Below are 12,500 nucleotides of genomic sequence, written 5' to 3' on the forward strand. Positions count from 1 at the left end.
AACGTTTGAATTGAATTTTTTGAATTGATACTGTAAACTCATTCTTACATTTTTGCTAATATTCGTTTTAGCCGTTTTACTGTTTCATAACGTTTCATTAAACATCAAATTCAACTTCTTTTTTGTGGGATTTCTGTGTGTGATCCAAACACACTTTACTTGCCAGCTTTTAATATCTAAAGCAATTTAATATTTTTATGTCAAATAATGCATGTTTAAAACGTCTAAAAATGAAGGAAAAAAAGGCTTCACACAGACAGAAAATGCTGAAGATGAAATCTGTTCACATGTGTATGGCAGAGTAAATTCAATGTGTTTTTAAAGTTCTCTAAAAGTTCATTCACACCAACAATTTTTTTCCATATTCTGAAAATCGGCACACACAACATTTATTAGGAAAAACACTCCTCTTTTGTAATCTACAAAAGCGATTAAAGTTCGTCTGAGAGTGAGATGTTTAGTCATTTATATGACAGATAACAGGCGTTTCCCTCGAGTCCACTTGAAATGAGAGAAAATGTACCACGTTGTTTTTATGAAACAATGTAAAAAAAATAAATGTTGAAATCTAGAAAGTAAATGTAATGTTTGCCACAATAAAACCCAGAATGTCACAGTACAGATGTGTAGCTATAGGGGTGGAGAAGCAGATGATACATCGTCATGTTCTCTTTCTCATTCAAACTTTAGCCTACACATCGTTAGAGAAACAGATTTGAGTTTTGAGACCGACTGTATGGGTTCCAGATCATTCCCATAATTCCTCAAACCATGAAGTTCATGCGCGCGCAGCTGTCAATCACAGATGATTGCCTCAGCCAGCATTTCAACGGTGCAAGGACCAATGTTGAATCAACGTTGAAATTGTGACGTTGTTTCACCGTCTTACCTTTCAACGTGGTTGAAATGCGGTCAGAAATCGATGTCGAATAAATTTAGAATTAATTGTTAATTGTCCCCTGACTCGTATCTCCTCAGACCGCGCTCTCTGTTACTGCGGCTAGTCTCGTGCAATCTCGCGAGACTACCTCACCACTAAATCAGATTAATGCGGAGCCTGTCTGGTCACCCCTCGGAGAAAAAAAAACAAGACCCGCAAATCCGTGGCCACAGTTTTGTAATTCGTTCCCTCAGTTTAAAAATCCGTGCTCTCGGTTTTGTAAACCGTCCCCTCAGTTTTTGAAATCTGTACCCACAAATTCATAATCTGTGCCCACGCTTTCGCAATCCGTTCGCAGTTTTGCAACAGAACAAGCTCCTACAGGAACATTAACGAATGTTGTATACTGTTTTATTTTAGATTGTCCTAATGTGTGGCAAGCGCGTGGCGCATATAAAGCATGCGTTCATTTACGCGTTTCACTGGCATAAAGTTGGTTTGACATTAAACGTTCGTGAATTTAGGGACCATCTCTAAAGTACACATTAAAATACCTTTTTCCAACTTCAAAAGCATTTAAAGGGAATGATTTATAGCCACAAAACTAACTGTACAGTGTTCATGTGTGTGTCAGATATTATGCACAACTTGTAGATTATTGAGTATTACAATAAACCATCAAATCATATGCACATATTCCTATACGTATCGCTATTGAGCTTTAAATAATGGTATATTTGTGTATGAGACCATTATACGTTTGCATGTGATTTGACGGTTTATTTTAATACATATCAATAATCTAAAAGGTGTGCATTCTATCTCACACACACATGAACACTTTACAGTTAGTCAGGGAAGTCATTCCCTTTAAATGCTATTGAGCTTTAAAATGTGTATATTTATGTATGAGCCCATACAGCAGTGAAACACATAGGAATATTTGCATTTGATTTAACGGTTTATCAGAATCATAAAGAGCTTTATTGCCAAGTATGTTTGCACATACAAGGAATTTGTTTTGGTGACAGGAGCATCCAGAACACAGAAACAGCACCAACAGTACACAGAGACCATAACACAATAGAATACAGTACACAATGATTTAAATAAGGGCCTATGGGTATAAACAATTAAGAAATACAATACAATAAACATAAGATATAGATATAGAGAGTAAAGCTATGTGTGTATGTAAATATGTACAAGTAAAAAATAAGAATAGACTATTGTAGTACAAGGTATGTGCTATATACAGCAGAATGAATGAAATATAATTGACAGAAAAAGTTGTATAAAAATAGATAGTGTATTATCTGGAGGATATCATTAATATTGCACTTAATTATTATTGCACAGAGTTATTAATTGCACGGTGTGTAAAAACATTTAACTGTTCAAGAGGTAGATGGCCTGAGGGAAGAAGCTGTTTTTGTGTCTGGTTGTTTTGGTGCTCAGTGCTCTGTAGCGCCGACCAGACGGCAGCATTGTGAAGAGATGATGGCTTGGATGTGAGAGGTCCAGGGTGATTTTCTGAGCCCTTTTCCTCACTCTGGATGTATACAGTTCTTGGAGGGTGGGCAGGGGAGCACCAATGATCTTCTCAGCAGTCCGAACCATCCTCTGTAGTCTTCTGATGTCTGACTTTGTGGCTGAGCCAAACCAGACAGTGATGGATGTGCAGAGGACAGACTCTATGACAGCTGAGTAAAACTGTTTTAATAGAGTTTGTGGTAGGTTGAACTTCTTCAGCTGATGTAAGAAGAACAACCTATGCTGGGCTTTTTGTCCCACTTCAGGTTCTGAGAGATGGTGGTGCCCAGTGACCTGAATGACTCCACTGCTGCCACAGTGCTGTATTATAAATAAATATAAATAATCTAAAAGGTGTGCATTATATCTGACACACACAGGAACACTGTACAGTTAGTCTTGTGGGTATAAGTCATTCCCTTTAAATGCCATTGAAGTTGGAAACATGTATTATAATGTGTATGTAACTTTAGAGACGGTCCCTAAATTCACGAATATCGAACGTTTAATGTCAAACCAACTTTATGCCAGTGAAACGCGTCAATGAACGCATGCTTTATATGCGCCACGCGCTCGTGTGTAAACACATTAGGACAATTTATATATAAAACAGTATACAACATTCGTTAATGTTCCTGTAGGAGCTTGTTCTGTTGACAGACAGAGGCTTCAATTCCGCAAAACTGTTTGCAAAACTGTGCGCACGGATTGCGAAAGCGTGGGCACAGATAATGAATTTGTGGGTACATATTTCAAAAACTCAGGGGACGGTTTACAAAACCGAGAGCACGGACTGTAAACTCGTGGGTACAGTTTATTAACCCGAGAGCACGGTTTTGTAAACTGTGGGAACGAATTACAAAACTGTGGCCACGGATTTGCGGGTCTTTTTTTTCTCCGAGGGGTGACCAGACGGGCTCCGTAGATTAAAGACCATGGTGAAACAGGAAAATAAACGTATATCATTTATTTATATTTTTTATATACTGTATATGAAATAAAATAATACTGCACTTACCTTACCTGTGTACGTGAGATCACGCAATTTTTAAAAACCGCAGAGCATCTACAAGCGCAGCCGAACACCGAAACCCGACAGATCCGCTCACCACACGATCGTCTGGAGACCTTACAGATAAAAGCGTTTAACTGTTTCACATAAATAAAATGAACTTCCTCATTACTGTGTGTCAGGTAACTTCAGTTTTCAAAGTCTTCTAAAAGTCGAGTAACTGATGCACTAAAAAGCGGTAAACTGATGAGACTCACAGTGCGCATGCGCGGTGACGTTAAAGTTTCCACCTGAGACAAATGATCGACATAAATAGGGTTTTGAATATAAAACCATCTTTATTTTCTCTTCAGGTACTGCACATCTTACATGAACATTACAGAGAGCATTTAATCACAGCAGAAAAACAATCATTTGCATGACCTTCCATCTATGGATTACCAAGAAAAAATCATTTTAGATTTGAATATTGCATTTAAAATAAAAGCGAAACATTTTCCGAATTAAATAATTTTCGTGCCTTTAGTAATAGAGGCTCAACAGTAAAGATGTCTTCTTTCACAGTACTGCAGTTTATACATTTGTGAAACATTATCTTAAAGGATTTAAAGTCCTGGTGAAATTAAAAACAATTCCTATTTTTCATGGAATATTGTTTGTTTTTCCGGCGTGTCATAAGTTCATGTGACGAACACATCCTTTTTCGTTTTCAGCCAATAGAAACACCTCTTTCGTCACCATCCTTTAGCGGAAAAACAAGCCTCTCGTTCGCCTGCAGCGGATGTTAGACATTATTGTTAATAGCGCTGTCAATAGTGGATATTTCTCTTTAAAAGAATGCATGGATTAGCTTCAGAAGACCTTTGCGAAGACCACAGAGCCGTGTCGAGCAGTTCTTTGATCAATGGATGCACGTTTTGGAGCGTCAAAAAGTCAACACATGTTCACTTCCATTCTACCGCTTGGAAGTAAAATGATCCATGGTATTATAACTCCGACTGCATTATTCTTCAAGAAGAAGAAAACCATATTCAGTTAGGATGCCTTGAGGGGGAGTAAAACATGAGGACATTTAGATGCAAGCCTGAAGTACCGCTTTAACTGTAACATCCAGATTGGTTTAAAACCATTTTTGCTTTGCTGTTAGGTGGATTGCTAAATACAATCACAGTTCAGGTTGTTTTTTATGGCAGCAAGAGGTGATGAAGTCTAAACTGTGCCCCAGTTTGCATACTATCTGTCTAAGATTTTCTGTTCATATTTTCCAGTACTTACTCATACTCGGATATATGTTCCGTCTCATAACAAAACAGTACATACTTTAAGGGTAGAGTGTAAGTGGGCAAATCAGGGACGCAGTATCAATTCTGTTGATAGACGAACAGACATGTAGATGCAGATGTACTTCACACGAGCGCTACGGCTCTGATCATCTCTAGACACCAGAATCCTCACACAGACGAGCTTTTATTCAACATCCATGAAACTACGATACAAGTACAAGTTAAACACACACACATAGAAACATGAAAGAAAGAAATATATATAGTGATGGTGAAGGGCTTTGTAGCGCTGCATGTGTTTGTCTGCAGGACACAGATGGAACATCAGCAGATTTAAGGAACAGAAGCATACTCCACACCACACAAGTATGCAAGCAGCCTGTGTACTTCATTTCTACACTGTTAGAAACAACTCTCACTGCCTGTACAGCTGACCTGAGACCTGGTCGGCAATGCTGCTCTTGTGTTTCATCATCAGTTGTGTTTCAGCAGGGTGTCAGTTCTCAGAAGTGTGTGCTGGAGTGAGAGGCCGTGAGCGGGGAGGTGCGGGCCCTGTGGCGCAGCTCGTCCGTGGAGCCCACCGTCAACCGCAGCACGGCGAGGACACTGGCACGGTAACGCGCAGACATGATGTTATACAGCAACGGATTGACAGCGGCGCTCACGTAAAACAACACCAAAGACACCAGATTAAAATACTGACTGATGTAATACAACTCCTCACTGGAGTCTGACACCGAAAACAACGTCCGACTCACGTGAAACGGCAGCCAACACAAGACGAACACCAGCACGATTACCACTGCAGACACAGAGAGACAGACAGTTAGCAACAACGTCAATTATAAAAAGCGCTATCTACACAAGAATTGAATCATTTTGTGTAAAAATGCTTTGAGAAAATCTTACAGCTCACAGAAGTTTCGGAATGATCGATACGGCTTGTGACTCATCTCACACACATTACCCATAATTCTTTGTGCTCACCCATCATGCGCAGAGTCTGGCGGTGCGTTTTGTCGCGGTGCGTGTGAGCGCGCAGATGCAGGCGGCGAGCGATCAGGCCGTACAGGAGGGACAGAACCGTGAGAGGACAAACGAAGTAGAGGTTGGAGAGCCACAGCATGGCTTTCAGAAGGCCGGACGTCTGGGCGTACTGTGTGCAGCGGCATTCGCTGGCTCCGCCCTCGAAACGCTCCACCCCCACCAAAGCCAATACAGGTCCTGCGCTAAGCATGGCCACGCCCCACAGGCCGGCGATCAGCACGCGGACACGCCCCCTGGTGACGAGCAGGCGTGCGCGGAGAGGGAAGCAGACGGCCAGGTATCGCTCCGCCCCCAGAGCCGTCATGTGCAGGATGGATGAGAAGGTGCAGCATTCACCGACAAACACTGACAGTTTGCACACGGCGTCTCCTAGCAACCACGGACGATACCGCCACAGCTGTGCGAGAAATACCAAAAAGAATGCATATCAAAACATGTCGAATGCATTTTTACGCTGGGTTCACGCTACTTTATTCACACTCCTGTTTCCAGAAGTCAGTCGCTAGTTCCTCCTTCGCCAAGTGATGATTGTTATATATACACAGAAGGTTATATTAAAGCTACACTATAGAAGTTTTGCTCACGGCTCCCCCATGTGGTTGATAAGCGCAATTGTCTGTTACCGGTGTCGTAAATAATGTCACTGTATATTCTTCCCAGTGGGCAGCGCGATACCTGTGAATTTGTTTACTAAGCTGCAGAAATGTCGTTTGGAAACCATGTGGCACTCTTCCGCAGGCAGGGGATGGGCGGGGCTGTGTGTACCGACCCCAACACAGAACTTACAGAGTGTGCTTGTAGCCGCTATGCGGCTGCTCAGGTAGAATTCGTCCGGTTAAGAGCAGTTCTACCACTGAAATAACTTTAGAGACATTATTTTAAGACCAAAAAACTACAAAGTGTTGCTTTAAAATATTCCTGGTCAAGTCAAATAAAATTTTGGCCTAAACATTATTTGAAACACCTTTGCCTCAAAGAATAAATAAAACGAGCTAAGTTAAGGCACTTAAAACATTTGAAAACAACAACAAAAATATACTAAAACTAAATTCAACTTTTAAAGGAACATGAAAAATAAACAAACTGGCAAAAACTCAAATGAACCATATAAAACTATCATGCAGTGTGAACACAGCATTACCTTGTACAGATCCAGAGGCATCAACAGTAAAATGAGCACGTCAGAGACAGCCATGCTGCTCAGGTACAGGTAGGTGGTGCTTCTCATTTGTGGGCGGAGCCAGACGACCAGAATGGTCAGCGCGTTTCCCAGCAGGCCGAGCAGCAGAAGTGGAACGCACAGCATCGTCACGATCACAAGCTCTGTGTCGCTGAAGAGCGACTGATCTCCCCAGTCTTCCCAATCGGATCCATTTCCACAGTTCACACACCAACCAGATCCAGAACCTTCTAACACATCCATGACACTCGGACTGAACTCACAACTGAACAGCTACGTCTTCATCACTTTCATCACGTTCAGTGTGTCTGCAGAGAAACCTGTGTTTGAGGACGGTGGTCTCGCTCTCTCTCTCTCTCTCTGTTCCCTGTGATGCCCACCCCTGAACATCAGAGTCATCTCACAGAGCGGAGGAACAAATCGAATTCAGTTAATCACACACAGTTTACAGGAATACACTTCCATCCTGATTCATAAGACATCAACTCATTCACTCGTTTCAATGTGAACAGATCCAAAAATGCACTATTTCATGTGAGAACGTCACTGTTTAACTGCAGGACAGTGATGATGATGTTCTTTACTCATCTGTGTAAAATAATGTGCACAATTATCATAGGTCTTGTTTTCTTTTGTTCGATTCTTCCACTTGATTTTGGAGTAAAATATGACCTGGACATTTCTTTGTGACATTCTTCACCATAATGAAGAGTGTCTGTCCTTCCCAATGATGCTGTCAAAAACCTTTCTTGAGCATGAGTGAAATAATGTCTGATATTTATTGATATTAAATGACACTCCGTTAGGTTACAAGAACACATTAAACCTCACAACACACACAGACATGCAAGTTCATGATTCCCAGAGTTTGTATCGATGATGTAGGTGAAAGGTGGTCTGGGCGGGTCTCGGAGCAGGACGTGGGCGGGGTAAAGGGATGTGGTCGCCTGGCAACAGTGGAGTCTCTCTGAGCAGCTTGTCAGGATTGTAGAACGGCTGTAATCCTGGCGCCTCTAGTGGCTGAGAGGAGAGCTGCACACAAACACACAGAAACAAACAAGAATGATTTCATTATTTATTCACTCTCATGTCATATCAAACCTGTATGAGGTTTTTTATTCTTCAGAACACAAAAGAAGATATTTTGAAGAATGTCGACCATCGAACAACACTCAGCCCCATTGACTTCCACAAAACCACTGAGACATTTCTCAAAAGATCTTCTTTTGTGTTCCACTATAGAAAGAAGCATCACATACAGATTTACAAACACATGGCGGTACTCTACCTTTAAAGATTTACGAACAAACTGAACCACATGAACCAGCTTTACACGGCCTGTTTCACATGACATACTAACATACTACAGAAATCAGACACACTATAGACAGCAGTTTCTTTTGAAATTGGAGTCACACGTGACCTTTCCAACGCGATTACGTAGTACATGAAGTCATGGACGCGCTACATGGAGGCACTGTATTTATGTTTAAAAAGTATTACATTTTTTCATTTTCTTGGAAAATGACCAATGGTTTGGCTAGACAACACCCTTATTCATCGACTAGAGCCTTTTGAAGCTGCGATGAAACTGAAATTTGGACTTTAACCAACAGCCCCCCGTTGAAGTGCATTAAATGGAGAAGAACCCTGGAAAGCTTTCCTCAAAAGCCTTGACAGAAGAAATAAACACACGTACGGCTTGTATGACACGTGTGTGTGAGTGAACTATCATGAATCAATTTTAAAGTGAACTACTCCTTTAAAGAACCCCTGTGGTGAAAATCAAGTTTTTCATGTTGTTTATATGTTTTAAAGTGCTTTAAGACAAACCATGTGCAAACGCATCATTTTAAACCATTGCTGAGTATTTTCTTCATAAAACTGCAGTTTACCAAAGACTGCCCCGGTTAATGACGTCATAAACCTGTAACCAATCACTTCACCTCATTTCAGCCCTGTGGATTAGCAGTTCGAACCATAAATATGCAAAGATGGCGCATCTCTGCACTGCTGTGTCAGCTCTCAGTTTCACTTTCAGTTTAAGCAGCGTCTGGAACGGCCGAGTGCGATTGAGCGGAGGCGGGGCTAATTTGCATATTCATATTTATGCGCATACTTAATGAAGCTGAGGTGTAGCGTTACGATCAAGCTACGTTAAAAAAACCTTTTAAATATGTGATTTTGATGGTCAAAGATTAGTTATCCGCTTGTTAAGCATGACGTCACGCACCACCACATATGGAAGGTGATATACTGTTTCCGGATCCAAACGATCATTACGATGCTATAGGTAAACAACAAAAATGCTAATACACGCTCATGGTGAGCTATATCGGAAAACCGGGATCCTAACCTTTATCTTCATAACTAAATCCCACATGGCCAGTCAGCGATTTAGTTTTCATAATTAATTCAAATATTGATGTCAGAGATTCCGTGAGCCTGGTGACTGTAGTGTATACTTTGAGTTAATACATGTTTCGCTTAAATATGCAATATGAGTAAACAGTGCTCATAAACAGCTGTTTAAGCTGTAGACCCGGTTGAAATGAATAGATGCTTGGACCCGGAAAGGTTTTCCTTACATCACCACTTAACAACCGAATAAGGGATAAAATTATATAAATAAAATAAATGATAAACCTCTACGCTACTGTAACACACATCACATAGAACAAACAAAACTTGCTTTAAGAAATATTCAAACTATTCCTTGTTTTATGTACACATTCACTGTAAGCCCATCACTGGCCTGAAGCACACAGAAATCCATTCAGTCTGTAATTCTGTCACACAGAACAATTGATTGTTGGACACATACAGACGGATGTCTTTATAATGCCGTGTTTTTAAGGTCCGCATTGAGCTAAAAATACCACACTTTCTCCATTTGATGGCGTCTGAGTGCCTGTTCTCATAACCAGGAGCTACTTTAAATCAGATTTGATCAATAGGACCAATGTTTTGAAAAGAACAAGAGGACGTGATTAACTGCATTTGTGCCTTTAATTGACAAGCCAAATACAAACCAGCATAATCAAAGAATAAGTTCAGTGATATTATCCATCTATAACACTGGACATGGAGAGCTGGGATGTAGTATTCTAGTATACTGTATAGTGTTTAGTGTTATTCATCAGGTCATCTGAGAGTCATGTTTACATTCAAGCATTTAGTAAACGCTTTTGTCCAAAGCGACTTACAAGAATGAGGAAACAATGAAGCAAGACATCACATACAGGAGGGTGAGGAAATGATGACAGAATTTTTTAATTTAAAGGGATAGTTCACCTAAAAATGAAAATTCTGTCATCGTTTACTCACCTTCAAATTGTTGTTCCAAATCTGTATAAATGTCTTTGTTCTGATGAACACAGCAAAATATATTTAGACGAATGCTCGTAACCAAACAGTTCTTGGCCACCATAGTAGGAAAAAATACACAAAAGTGTCCCAGAACTGTTTACTGTCCTACATTCTTCAAAATATCTTCTCTTGTGTTCAACAGAAGAAAAAAAAAGATCAAGTAATTTTTCCTACTATGGGAGTCAATGGGGTCCGAAAGCTTGATTATGAGCATTCTTCCAAATATCTGATATATAATATCTGTTCATCAGAACAAAGACATTTATACACATTTGGAACAAGTCAAAGGTGAGTAAATGATGACAGAATTTTCATTTTTCAGTGAAGTATCCCTTTGAGTGTCCAAAGGCAGAAGTGACCCATGAAACACTTCAAGTTCCTTTCAGATGTATTATCATCATAAACGTGATGATATGTGACAGACTCTGACCTTAGCGGTTTGGGAGCTGGTGGGTGTGGCAAGTGTTGGCCTATCCCGTAACGCCTGGCTGATGAGCTGCTCGTGTGATAGGCTGACGCTGACTAAAGCCCGGTACAGGTGCTGAGAGGGAGGGAAGTTTAGTGCTGTAAGAAGTAAAGAACAGAGAGTTACGTGTGTTGTGTTGTGATGTGTTGTGATGTGATGTGATGTGTTGTGATGTGATGTGATGTGTTGTGATGTGTTGTGTTGTGTTGTGATGTGATGTGTTGTGTTGTGTTGTGTTGTGTTGTGTTGCGATGCGTTGCGATGCGATGCGATGCGATGCGTTGCGATGCGATGCGTTGCGTTGCGTTGCGTGTTGTGATGTGATGTGTTGTGATGTGTTGTGATGCGTTGTGTTGTGATGTGTTGTGATGTGATGTGTTGTGTTGTGTTGTGATGTGTTGTGTTGTGATGTGTTGTGATGCGTTGCGATGNTGGATGAGTTAACTGACACAGTGACATCCTACATCAGCTTCTGTGAGGACATGTGTATTCCCACCAGGACTCGCTTAACATACAACAATGACAAACCATGGTTTACAATGAAACTGAGACAGCTTCGTCAGGCCAAAGAAGATGCTTACAGAAGTGGGGACAAAGTCTTGTATAATCAGGCCAAAAACACACTGACAAAGGAGATAAGAGCAGCTAAGAGAAGCTACTCTGAAAAGCTGAAGAACCAGTTTTCAGCCAACGACCCTGCATCAGTGTGGAAAGGCCTGAAAGACATTACCAACTACAAGCCATCATCCCCTCAGTCTATGGGTAATCAACGACTGGCTGACGACCTGAACGACTTCTATTGTCGTTTTGAAATGCAGAGTCTCACCCTTCACACCCGCCCTGACCCTATCTCTGCTATACCATTAACACCTCCTCTTGACATTCAACCTGCACTTAAGATCTGCGAAGAGGATGTTTGCCAGCTTTTCCGCAAACAAAAGATCAGAAAAGCACCAGGCCCAGACAATGTCTCACCCTCCTGCCTGAAAGTCTGTGCGGAGCAGCTGTCGCCCATCTTCACTAATATTTTTAACAGATCTTTGGAGCAGTGTGAAGTCCCTTCATGCTTCAAACGCTCCACCATCATCCCTGTACAGAAGAAACCCAAAATATCTGGACTTAATGACTACAGGCCTGTTGCTTTAACATCTGTGGTCATGAAGTCATTTGAGAGACTTGTACTGGCCCACCTGAAGGACATCACCAGACCACTTCTTGATCCCCTCCAGTTTGCTTACCGAGCAAACAGGTCTGTGGACGATGCAGTAAACATGGGACTGCATTACATCCTACAACACCTAGACAGACCAGGGACTTACGTCAGGATCCTGTTTGTAGACTTCAGCTCGGCCTTCAACACCATAATCCCAGACCTCCTCCTGCCCAAGCTTACCCAGCTCTCTGTGCCAACCTCTACCTGTCAGTGGATTATTAACTTCCTGTCGAACAGGCAGCAGCTAGTGAGGTTGGGAAAATTTAAATCCAGCACATGTACCATCAGCACCGGAGCTCCTCAAGGATGTGTTCTTTCTCCACTGCTATATTCACTCTACACAAACGAATGCACCTCTACAGACCCTTCTGTCAAACTCCTGAAGTTTGCAGATGACACCACAGTCATTGGCCTTATTCAAGATGGTGATGAATCTGCCTACAGAAAGGAGGTTGCTCAGCTGGCTGCCTGGTGTAGTCAAAACAACCTAGAGCTGAATGCATTCAAGACAGTGGAG

General features: G+C 41.4%; 3 protein-coding genes across 4 annotated transcripts in view; 1 reads left to right on the forward strand and 2 right to left on the reverse strand.

Moving 5' to 3' along the window:
* camta2 (calmodulin binding transcription activator 2) overlaps positions 1 to 134 on the forward strand; it is a 29,042-nt gene extending 28,908 nt beyond the window's left edge. For both annotated transcript variants that reach the window (XM_057319661.1, XM_057319663.1), the window contains one exon: positions 1 to 134. This exon is cut by the window's left edge and continues 1,469 nt beyond it. The gene's annotated coding sequence lies outside the window, so the exon portion shown is untranslated.
* Positions 135 to 3,209: 3,075 nt separating this feature from the next.
* LOC130545243 (growth hormone secretagogue receptor type 1-like) lies at positions 3,210 to 7,182 on the reverse strand. The gene is made up of 3 exons (XM_057319670.1): positions 6,897 to 7,182; positions 5,696 to 6,152; positions 3,210 to 5,510 (listed from the first exon to the last, which is right to left on the reverse strand). Exons 1-3 carry the CDS (start codon positions 7,176 to 7,178, stop codon positions 5,212 to 5,214), a joined length of 1,038 nt encoding a protein of 345 aa, XP_057175653.1. The 5' UTR covers positions 7,179 to 7,182; the 3' UTR covers positions 3,210 to 5,211.
* A 581-nt stretch (positions 7,183 to 7,763) lies between these two features.
* Positions 7,764 to 12,500, reverse strand: part of ppp1r35 (protein phosphatase 1, regulatory subunit 35) — a 5,893-nt gene continuing 1,156 nt past the window's right edge. The window contains exons 2-3 of the mRNA XM_057319707.1: positions 10,735 to 11,214; positions 7,764 to 7,967 (exon numbers count right to left, since the gene is read on the reverse strand). Of these exons, the coding sequence (XP_057175690.1) occupies positions 7,788 to 7,967; positions 10,735 to 11,214 (660 nt within the window). The 3' untranslated portion in view covers positions 7,764 to 7,787. The remainder of the gene's footprint in view (positions 7,968 to 10,734; positions 11,215 to 12,500) is intronic.

The sequence above is a fragment of the Triplophysa rosa genome, linkage group LG21, assembly GCF_024868665.1.
Source record: "Triplophysa rosa linkage group LG21, Trosa_1v2, whole genome shotgun sequence".
Classification (NCBI taxonomy): Eukaryota; Metazoa; Chordata; class Actinopteri; order Cypriniformes; family Nemacheilidae; genus Triplophysa; species Triplophysa rosa.

What these genes read in the sequence shown, in the direction of transcription:
- LOC130545243 (XM_057319670.1), bottom strand. Translation starts at nt 7,178, where the DNA reads ATGGATGTGTTAGAAGGTTCTGGATCTGGTTGGTGTGTGAACTGTGGA. An exon ending in TGCCTCTGGATCTGTACAAG is followed by an intron (nt 6,153 to 6,896) that starts GTAATGCTGTGT and finishes TTTCTCGCACAG; the next exon opens with CTGTGGCGGTATCGTCCGTG. An exon ending in CCAGACTCTGCGCATGATGG is followed by an intron (nt 5,511 to 5,695) that starts GTGAGCACAAAG and finishes CTGTGTCTGCAG; the next exon opens with TGGTAATCGTGCTGGTGTTC.